At 45.0% G+C, this 11,627-nt stretch overlaps 1 protein-coding gene across 1 annotated transcript in view; it reads left to right on the top strand.

Moving 5' to 3' along the window:
• Positions 1-11,627, top strand: part of MANBA (mannosidase beta) — a gene marked incomplete at its 5' end in the record, with an annotated part of 54,780 nt that overhangs the window by 15,810 nt on the left and 27,343 nt on the right. The window contains 3 exon segments of the mRNA XM_014588856.2: positions 921-1,072; positions 3,426-3,543; positions 5,937-6,023. Coding sequence (XP_014444342.1) covers positions 921-1,072; positions 3,426-3,543; positions 5,937-6,023 — 357 coding nt within the window.

The raw sequence follows: 11,627 nt of genomic DNA, 5'->3' as shown, positions 1-11,627 counted from the left end.
GGTGTGGTGAAAAGGAGAACTCTCTTACACTGCTGGTGGGAATGTAAATTGGTCCAGCCACTGTGGAGAACAATTTGGAGATTCCTCAAAAATCTTCAAATAGAACTGTCATATGATCCAGCAATCCCACTCCTTGGTGTCTACTCAAAGGGCAGAAGAATTCTTTATTGGAAAAGTGCTTGCACATTCATGTTATTGCGGCACTGTTCATGCCCCCGTACAGATGAATGGTTTGAAGAACTGTGGCACATATATTCTATGGAATACTATTCAGCCATAAAAACCAACAAAACCCTGGCTTTTGACAGAAAGTGGAAGAATATGGAAGATTTACTGCTGAGTGAAGCAAGCCAGGCTATGAAGGAGAGACATTGTATGTCCCCAGTTAATATATACCGAGTGTTCACACTCTATGACTGAAACTGATTGACTAAAAGATGTACAAACAAAGAGGTGGGTGTGAATGCCAGATGTGGTGTGTGTGGAGGAGTGGGACCTGGGAAGGACATTGGAGGAGGGATACAGAGACAGAGCATTGACAGGATGGGGACGTGTGGTGTTATCTGTTGAAGATGTTTTGCTCAACTGGACTGGGGAGAAATGTTCTCATATTGAAATGTTCACTTCGTAAACTAAACAACGTGATTGAATAAGTATATAAAAAATAAGTAAATAAAAAAGTTACAGAAAAGAAATAAATAAAAACAAAAAATATATATATAATGCTAAAAAAACCCCACAAACTTTCAACTCCTCTTTCTTTCTTTTTTTAAAGGTTTTTACCGTAGGGTGCATGCGCTCAGTGGAAGTCAGACAAAGAGGGAAAGTGAGAGATCACCATCTTGGGGGCATGACCTCGCCCCAATGTCTTCTCCTCCATTTTTAATTTGTTGTTCAGTATTTAATTCTGTCCATGGCAGGTTTATTTCAGGACAGTGGAACTCGTAGAAGAGCCCATCAGAGGGTCTCCGGGTCTGAGTTTCTACTTCAAAATCAATGGATATCCCATATTTCTGAAAGGCTCGAACTGGATCCCAGCAGATTCTTTCCAGGACCGAGTAACTCCTGACTTGTAAGTGATGGCCTTTCTCGGTCCTCTCTTTAGTTAACAATTCCACAAAGCATTGTAATTACTCAGTTTTCCTTTTCTTCTCCTAGTCCCAGGAGAAGAACCTGCAGGTAGAATAGAATTCTTATTTTTAAATAATCATGTATTTAATGTTACTTATTATTATTTAATTTGCTGTAGAGCACATGCGCTCGCCAGAGAGAGACAGAGAGCACGAGTGAGAGTGAAAGAGAGAGGGAAAGTGAGAAAGAAGCCACCAGGTCTGGGATTTGAACCATGCTCAGCCATGTGGGAGTCAGCGTCTTATACACCACACCACTTACTGGCCCTAGATTAGAATTCTAAGATGATGGAAACTGAGAGTGGACAGGAATTTTACATCATGTACGCCACTCCATTCTCTCAAGTTAGAGGTTATGTATCCATTCTGGTGTCTTGGTCTATTGTGTTCCTGTAACACCCACATAGCCGACTGTGGTTCAAGTCCCAGATCTGACATCTTGCTTTCTTACTTTCTCTCTGTCTCTCTGCAGTAAAATGAAAAATAATAGCAAAGTTAAGTAAAATAAATAAATCTTAAAAAAAATTAAAATCCTAAAAAAATTTACATCTAGAAAAAAATTTTTTTTTTTAAGTTTTATTTTCTGGAGGTTTGAGAATGGAAATTTAGAAAAAAATAAATTTTTTAAAATTGAGTATGTAAACTGCTCTCTGTGCTAGTGAAAATAAGTTTTGCTAAGTGAAAATAAACACAGTGTTCACCTATCTGTTATTTAGCTTAAGTAACATTTAAGCCTATTTACAAATATATCAGTATGCGTTCGGTACTGATACGGTGTTTGATGTTTAGAATATAAATGTGGTTAGGAACTAAACTCGAATTTTGCCAACAGTGGCAGTCATTTCCTTTTACTTCAAAGAGTGTGCATTATTTTAGATTTCAGTAGAAAATGAAATTCTTCTCCAGACAGAGACAGAGACATAGGATATTTTGCTCCACCTGGTTTTTTGGTTATTAGTTTTTATTTTTCCCTAAATGCATGTCCCCTCCTGGCTGGTTAGGCTGTGGCTGTTGGGCTGTTCCACACCTGGGCTCTGCCCGGTGCTGGTGCTGGGAGCACGGGGCTGGGAGCCCAGCCAGCCTGTTTTTGTCTTCCTAATTCATTCCTGGGCAGTGTTCTGTGGAGGGAAGGAGGGGATATGCCTCAGGCTGGCTGTGAATTTCTCAGTTTTCTTGAGAGTAATGTGGGTGGGATTTGGAAAAAGTATATTAAGAAAAAATTATGCATATAGGGTCAGCAGGTGGCATGGTGGTTAAGGGTGCTGGACAACCAAATGGTCGACTGTGGTTCGAGTCTCGAATCTGTTGGCTTGTTTCTCACTTTCCTTCTCTCTCTTACTCTGTCCCTCTCTGGTCAAATTAAAATAAATAAATAAATAAATAAATAAATAAATAAATAAATAAAGTTAAATAAAACAATTCTTAAAAAGAAAAGAAAAAATTATGCATAGGTTGTAAAATTTCTTTTGCACTTCAGGCCAGCAGGTGGCATGGTGGTTGAGGTGCTGGACTCCCACATAGCTGATTGCAGTTCAAGTCCTGGACCCAGTGACTTGCTTTCCCACTTTCCCTCTCTCTCTCTCTCTTGTTGATCAAATTTAAAATAATAATAATGATAACAAATACAATTAAGTAATTTTTTTAGAGAATTATTTGTTTCCGTTTGTTATTATTAATTTTGAACTTAACCAGAGAGAGACAGAGAGAAAGGGAAAGCAGAAAGCAAGCTTCTAGTTCTGGGACTCAAACCATGGTTGGCCATGTAGGATTCAGCACATTTAACCACACACCACCTGCTGGCCCCAAATAAGTAATTCTTCAAAAAAAAAAAAATCTTTTGCACCAAAATAAACTAGTACTTTAACTCAATTTTTCTGCAAACTTTTCGAAGTCCCTGCATACCAACTTTATGTCATTTTGTTTCATTAGCATATGTCCAAACTATCCTGATTTCCATGTTTAAGTTTATTAAGTTTTATCTTCCATGAGTACAAAAGACAGAGAGAGGCAGCGAGATGGCACCTCCAAACAGGGTCCTGATATTGCAATCCCCCCACCTTAGTCACCCTGAGATTACCGGCACACATGTGTCCCCCTGTGCTTGGGGTCCTCTGGATGCAACTCTGGGACTTTTCTGCATGGATCAGCCTCCCAGAGTGCCCCCATGCAACCCCCAAAGTGTGTTTTTCTAACAGATTTGACTTCCGTTTATTTGCCAGGATATGCTTTTACTTGTTTTCTTTTGGCATTCCAAAGTTTCCAAATTAGCATTTATTTTTGAAATTGCCTCTGTAGGTTACGGCTCCTGTTGCAGTCTGTCGTGGACGCTAACATGAATGCTCTTCGCGTCTGGGGAGGAGGGATTTACGAGCAGGATGAGTTCTATGAACTCTGTGATGAACTTGGGATAATGGTGAGTAGCCGACAGCACTTTCTATATCAGCAGGTATCTGTACCCTCAGTGAGACCTCTGCTGTTCTGAGGAGGGCATGGTTCCTGCTTTCCTCAGCCCGCAATGATGCTCCGGTGTTTGCTAAAGGAATGAGCAGCATCCTGTAAACCTTGAGCCGGAGTTGACAGTGAATATCATAATTATGAAATTATTTTCAAATGATAAACATTCTATATGTTAGTTAGATCTAATTATGTCTGTCTACATTTTCTTTGTAATTTTCTGTCTAATATGTAGGTATACATAAAAGAGAAAAAATAATAAAATTTTTTGGCTGGCAGTTCATGGTGGTTAAGGGCACTGGACTCCCACATGGCCGACCACGGTTCAAATCCTAGACCTGGCAGCTTGTTTTCTCACTTTCCCTCTCTCTCCTTCTCTCTCCCTCTCATTCTGTCCTTCTCTGGTTAAATTAAAAAGAAAAAAAGAAGGGAAGGAAGGAAGGGAGGAAGGAAGGAAGGAAGAAAGAAAGTTTAAAAATTCTAAAAAAATTTAAAAATTTAACTTTAAGAAGTTCTAACATAACCTAGAGAGAGGAAAAATAAAATGAAAAAAAGTGTACTTAATGTTAAGAACTCTCAACCTATTTTGTAATGGTGCAGATTAAGCAAAGGAAATATATGCATATATTTTTTATTATTTTTTTAGAGAGATTTTTGCTATAGAGAGACAGAGACAGAAAGCGAGAAATTACCCCCCAGGAGGATGGCCACGCCGCAATTCCTTCTTCTCTTGGGATTTTGGGCATGCACACACACACATACCTGGCATGAGTTTTAAGCCACTGGGTCCAGGGCTTAAACTCTAGTAGACTACATGGGAGTCCAGCAATGTAACCATTATGCCATCTGCTGGACCCGGTAGTATATGTATTTTTAGTTTGCTATAAGGTGCGTGAACTCACCAGAAAGAGACAGAGAAAGAGAGAGTGAGGGAGTGAGTAATCACCACTCCACATGGGTGATGGCCACACTGCAGTCCCTTCTCCGTTCTTCTCTTGGGAGTTTGGGCAGACACCTACACATGCGTGGCTTGTTTTCCACGCTGCTGGGTTCGGGACTTGAACTACACTACCTGCTAGCTCAGGAAGTACATTCTTTTAGTTCTAACGTCACAAGTCTAAAGTAGGAGGCGCACCACAGAAGAATAGGAATTACGATGATTCTAAAGTGGTGTCGTGAGTACGATGGCGAGGTCCCGGACCTCATCGTACCCAGCCACGTCCGTGTTCTACGCGTATTAGTTGTAGGTTATCTTTGTGCCCTTCCTCATCGACAGGTAAGGAAGCTGACACCGGAGGGGTTACGTAACTTGCCCAAACCCACACAGCCCGTTTGGTGGAATCTGGGGTGACTCAGGCGGGCTGCTTCTGGGCTGCGCTCCTGACCTCCCGGCGTTCAGGCTCCCGAGGGAGCGGTACCCATAGTGTGGTTTCTAAGATGAGCACGAGGTGGGCCTTTTGGCCATAGAAAGTGATTCCTTTATCAATGAAGCAGGATTCCTTTATTTTTTTTTTAAACTTATTATATTTAATTAAATTAATTAATTTATTTTTATTTGACCAGAGAGGGAGAGAGAGAGAGAGAGAGAGAGGAGAGGGCAAGTGAGAAAGCAAGCCGCCAAATCCAGGACTCAAACCGTGGTTGGCCATATGAGAGTCCAGTGCCCTTAGCCACCATGCCACTGCTGGTCCCCCAAGGCAGGATTCTTAACAGTTTGACACAACTGTCAATACCGCCTGGCTGGTGAAGGAATTAGGGGGGCCATGGGAGAGAAGCTTCCTGTTCCCTTCAGCATATTCACTATTTCCTTTGTGAATTCCCTTTCCCCCCTTTCTTTTATGCATACGTAGCATCTCTCTGCTTGTTTCCTGCAGTTTTGTGCAATTCTGTGAAGTTCCAGGTCTGTAGCAATTTTTCCGGGCCTTCATGCATTGTCGCCCAGCTGACCACCAGCATCAGGCTAACTTAGTTTTCCACTTGTGCAGTGGATAATCCCCAAGCTTCAGAGGGAAGACTTTTTATTTTTTAAGATTTTTGTTTGTTTGTTTTGCCATAGGTTGTGAGTACTCGCTTCAGAGAGACAGTGAGAGGGCAAGTGGGAAATTACCCCTCCTGGGGCGGGGGATGGCCATGCAGCAGTCCCTTCTCCTCCATTCTCCTCCTGGGACTTTGGGCATGCACGCACGTGTGTCTGGCATGATTTTCAAGCCACGGGGTAGACTGCATTGGCCAGGTGAGAGTATGACGCCGTAACCACCCCGCCACCTGCTGGCCTCCAGAGGGAAGACTTTCTTTCCCTGTATGGTAATAAAAGTTGCGCAGGTGCTTTATCACCTTTTTTTGCTTTGATAGGTATGGCAGGATTTTATGTTTGCCTGTGCCCTTTACCCAACGGATCCTGGCTTCCTGGAGTCAGTGAGAGTGGAAGTTGCTCACCAGGTATGTCCCACCCTTCCGAGAGGAAGAAAGTGCAGATGTTCTATTACAGTTCGGCCTTTTATAAACTTTCTCCTTGTTGATTTTGGTTGTTTCCTAAATCCCATGAAAATGTTTACAACCAGGTAATTCATATGGCCAGGTAACCACATGGCCGGGTAATCCACACGGCTGGGTAACCACACAGTTGGGTAACCACGTGGCCGGGTAACCACACAGCTGGGTAATCCACACGGCTGGGTAACCATGCGGCCGGGTAACCACACAGCCGGGAACCACAGCCAGGTAATCCACACGGCCGGGTTATCCACGCGGGCCGGGTAACCACGCAGCCAGGTAACTACGCGGCCAGGGAGCCACACGGCTGGGGAGCCACACAGCCAGGACCATCTCTGGACGATTGTGCCCAGCCCGTGGCTCCAGTTCCACCTGTTTACTGATGACCCAGCTTCATCCCCAGTCCCGACGTCTTACTGGAATTCTCAGTGTCCACCTGTGGCATGGTGCCACTGCTCGGAGGTCTAGCAGGCGTCTCAGATAAAACCATACTTCCCTTCCAAGCCCAGTCTGGCCTCTCCTGCAGCTTTCCACATCTTAGAATGGCAGGAATCGCTCAGGACAGAAATTTAAAGTGATTCTTGACACCTTGATCTCTTCCATTCCACATCTACACTCGTATTTATTTTTATACGTCTGTAAGTGCAGGCAAGTGATTAGATACCGTTTCTGCCCACTGAAAGGCCTAGAAACAACGGTCAAGCTGGTAGGACTGAGAACCCTTGTACTGAAACAATCTTTCCCTTTAAGGGAACAGCTTCTTAGATAAGTGGCTATTCCAGGTCTAGGGCAGGACATATACTAGGTAATCCTGGAGTATCTTTTTAAAAAATAACAGTAATATATTATTACCGTCAGTTATATTATCGTCCAGTGGTGATTCAGCCACAGGCCTGAGACGTGTCAGCTGTGGGGTGAATATCTTTTCCTCACAGCAAGGTCTGTCGGTGGGAGTGTGCTTTAAGACACGATGGTTTGACATTAGCCTCCGGCAGAGCTGAGGGGTTTGGTGTGGATTCTCTCTCTCTCTCTCTTTTTTTTTTTTCTTTGTCGGTAGACTTTTTTGCCTTAGGGCACATGTGCTCCCCAGAGGGAAAGACAGAGACAGTGAGATGGAAAGTTAGAAATCACCCCCTAGGGGGGATGGCCACACCACAGTCCTTCCTCCTCCATTCGCCTCCTGGTATCTTGGGCACTCACGCACATGTACCTGGCATGATTTTGAAGCCACCGAGTCTGGGACTTGAACCGTGGTCATCCATGTGGGAGTCTAGCAACATAACTGCTATGCTATCTGCTGGTCCCAACAAACTTTCAATAACTGTTTGATGTGTTCACCAGAGAGACAGAGAGACAGAAAGCGAGAAATCACCCCAGGGGGGATGTCCACGCCGCAGTCCCTTCTCCTCCATTCTCCTCTCGGGATCCTAGGCATGTACGCACACACACCTGGCGTGAGTTTAAGCCACGAGGTTCGGGACTTGAACCACGGTCGACTACATGGGAGTCCAGTGACATAGCCATTACGCTAACTGCTGGTCCCTGGTGTGCATTCTCACATGGCAGCAGAGTGGCATTCTTGGCAAGGTGGGGACACTCCGAGTCATGTGCTGCCAAAATACAGCTTAGGGACCAGCGTGTGCAAAGGAACCCTGGCAGAACACTGCTGGGGCATTCACGGGAGCGTGCACCAAGAGCCCTTTAGAAATGATCGCCAGGCCGAGAGTTCATTCCCCACTTCCTTGAGTGTGCAGACCGTGCAGGCAGAGGGAGTCACTTCCAGTGTTGCAGAGGGGAGCGGTTGGTGGCTCCGTCTCATCTTTGCACCCGCTGTGTGGACTACTCCTGACTCTCGCAGGCGTTTGCCACGCCCCCTTGTCTGCTAGACTCTAATGGGAATGTTCAGAGAAAGAAGAGTCGGTTTCTTCTTGAATGGAGGAGCGCTGCCTCAGGCCGGATATGATGCCAGGGTGCAGGGCTGCTCATCTGGGGCATCTGAAATCCGGTTCAAGCCGCCAGCATGAAGAGGTGAGACTTAGTGGATGAGACAAGAACTCAGTGAGGCCAGCACTGGGGAGGGTGTGAACTGAGTCCACACTGTCTCCGCGGTACTGGACAGAACGCAAGACCTACCGGGGGAGAGGGTGTCTGAAACCGGGGGAGCTATTCCCTGTCTCAGGGGAGAATGCACAGGGGGTCTGGTCATTGTCTTTGGCAGGATTACGGGACCTGACAGCACTGAGGTGATCCCTGCGTGGGGGCAGGTTCCCTTCTGGGCACACAGGGCAGGGCAGAATGTCGGGTTTCCATTCTCGATAAGGGGCTTAAAGATAAGCAGTGATAACAAGGCAGTGGAAGCAAATTGAGTCGGTCAGGACCACTCTCGGGTCCTGGTTCATGTGGCTCGCCATGTTTGAGCTGATCAAGTCTTCATCATGTGGAGGGATGGTGGCTTCTCCCCCTCCCAATGTCTCCACAGTCAGCCATCTGCAGAGACCCGCAAGGTTACTGTTAACTCACATCAGTTAAGCCTCAGGCTCCCCTCTACTGTGACGGAGGTCAAAGATTAGGTTCTGTAAGACTCACGGTGAAGCAAAAGATAGAAGTTAAGAACTATTTCCCTGGGATCAGCAGATGGTGTGATGGTTACATCGCTGGACTCCCACGTAGTCAACCGCGATTTGAGTCCCAGACCCGGTGACTTCAAACTCGTGCCAGGCACATGTGCACGCATGCCCAAGATCCCGAGAGGAGAATGGAAGAGAAGGGATTGTGGCGTGGCCATCCCCCCTGGGGGGTGATTTTTCGCTTTCTGTCTCTGTCTGTCTCTGTCTTTAGAGGGCGTTGGCCCTATAGCAAAAACCTCTCAAAAAAAAAAAAAAAAGAAAAAGAAATTCTGTGAATCAATAAAATGAGGGGCAAAAAGGGAATATAAAACAACTGTAGACACCTCAGATAGTGTAGGAGGAGGGTGGGGAATGGCAGAGGGTGAGAAATAAGGATATATATACATGAGGGGCTGGCAGGTGGCTTGGTGGTTAAAGGTGCTGGATTCCCACATGGCCAACCGTGGTTCAAGTCCTGGACCTGGCGGCTTGCTTTCTCACTTTCTCTCTCTCTCTCTCTCACTCTGTCCCTCTCTGGTCAAATTTAAATAAATAAATGAATAAAAAATAAAGTTAAATAAAATAATTTTTTTAAAAAGGATATATATACATGAAACTAGAAATGGGAAATGACTGACGATAGCATGCACGATGAGGCCACTGGATGGGAAATCCCATTCCGTGTGCTGTGATGATGCTCGGGGCATCTCTCGCTCTCAAAAAAAAGATGTGCTGGGAACCAGCAGTTAGCGTAATAGCTATGTCGCTGGACTCCCACGTGGTCGACCGCGGTTCGTGTCCCGGACCTGGTGGCTTAAAACTCACGCCGGGCGCGTGTGCGTGCGTGGCCAAGATCCCGAGAGGAGAATGGAGGAGAAGGGATTGCGGCGTGACCATCCCCCCTGGGGGGTGATTTCTCGCTTTCTGTCTCTATGTCTCTCTCTGTCTGGCGAGCGCACACGCCCTACAGTGAAAAATCTCTCCAAAAAAAAAGACGTGCTGGTGGGTGCTGAGTGGAAAAGGAGGTAAAGGTTTGATTAGTTTTCTTTCAGCTACTTGGCATTGATGGGACTTGATAATATACATTTTTTAAAAATGATTTTATTGAACTTTATTCATTCATTCATTCATTCATTCATTTTAATTTGATCAGAGAGACAGAGAAAGAAAGTGAGAAGGCAAGCTGCCAGGTCTGAGACTTGAACCAAGGTCAGCCATGTGGGAGTCCAGTACCCTTAACCACCATGCCACCTGCTGGCCCTACATTTTTTTTTTTTTTGAGAGGTTTTTGCTATAGAGCGCATCCTCAGTGGAGAGACAGAAAGAGACAGAAAGCGAGAAATCACCCCTGGGGGGATGGCCACACCACAGTCCCTTCTCCTCCATTCTCCTCTCAGGATCTTGGGCACGCACGCACACACATGCCCAACATGAGGTTTAAACCACCAGGTTCACGCCTCGAACTGCAGTTGCCTACATGGGAGTGCAGTGATGTACTCATTATGCCACTGTGGGTCCCTCATACTTTTTTGTTTTATCTGTGGTCCAGTTTAAAAGGAAAGGTTTGAAAGCACAAATTAAATTTTTCCCTTGCCGAAAGCCCCCTGGAGGCTTCCCGTTGTGTTTAGGATGAAGTTGAAGATGCTCCCTGCAGGCTGCTGCCTCTCCCTCCCAGCTCCCTGGCACCCCCTCCCCAGCCCTCTGTGCCCTGCACCCACCCTCCACTCCCCCTGGGGACCACCTCGCTCTTCTCCTCTGACCCTCTTACCGTGACCCCTCTTTATCTTTTCTCTGGGGAAAACCGTCCTGTATTTTTCCAGAACTCGGTCACTTTTTGTGTGTGCATTGTGGCGCGTGAGCACACACACACACACACACACACACACACACACACACACACGCTTTGTAATGGTCACTGAGCGCCTCACGCCCCTGAGAGACTGTCATCTCCTGAGGCCCAGGGCCCGCTCCCCTTGGGGTTCCCACTCCCTGGCTGTATGAGCTGTGGCGGGAAGGGATTAAGGACTGAGGCTGAATAACTTAAAATGCTAATGAGAGTTACACAGTTTGCAAGCATTACGATTTTATTTCAAATTTTCTTTTATACAAATAATTAAAAGATAACATCTATGTCCCTTTAATTCTTTTATGTGTTACTGAAAAAGAAGAGAACCGTTTTATACAGTTTGTTAACATTTTCAAGTAAAGCTTACCATAAAACTCAAAGTCGGCTTTTTAATTAATTAATGAATTTTAAAAGTACAGCACGGATCCTTTTTTATTCATTTACTTCTCATTATTTTAAATCCTTAAGGGTAGAGCGTCACACGGATTCTGTGTGCAATGGCCCTAGCAGGGAGGTGGCTTTGGAATCTGGCTCAGGCGATGCCAGTGTTTCCATGGGCAGGGGTGACCGTTCCCCACTTTACCCTGGTTTTATCTGCTTGCCACCAGGAGTCCCTGTGTGGTGTTTCACTGTGCACACATAAGCACACCTCTTGCCTAAATGGAATCCTGTTTCGTCTCGGGCATAAACATCTTCAGTTTTTTTTTTTTTTCTGAGGTTTTTTTTTTTTTATCATAATCTTCTTTATATTACATTGGATTACATATAACTTTACATTGACTTCCATTGCTTTTTCAAAAGGGAATGCCATGCATGTCAGTCAATACAGAGGCATCGATCTCCCCGCTTTATCATTCAAAGTCTTTTCCATGCATTTCCCAATAATTATTATTATTATAATTTTTTAAAACAGTCAATCACTATTTCTCATTTTGCTTGTTAAAAGACTTCACCCATCATGAAATACTTCCCAGACCAGTCCAGTTGAGAATACTATACACGTCATCTTCAACAGATAATAAACCATATCTGTTTCTCACTAACATCCCCTCTATTGTTCACTTGCTATCTTTCTCTATCCTCTTCTCTTTTTTTTTT

Source organism: Tupaia chinensis, unplaced genomic scaffold (assembly GCF_000334495.1).
Source record: "Tupaia chinensis unplaced genomic scaffold, TupChi_1.0 Scaffold000315_1, whole genome shotgun sequence".
Taxonomy (NCBI): Eukaryota; Metazoa; Chordata; class Mammalia; order Scandentia; family Tupaiidae; genus Tupaia; species Tupaia belangeri.
Note: the sequence above shows the minus strand (reverse complement) of the source record. Positions and strands in the feature narration are given on the sequence as shown.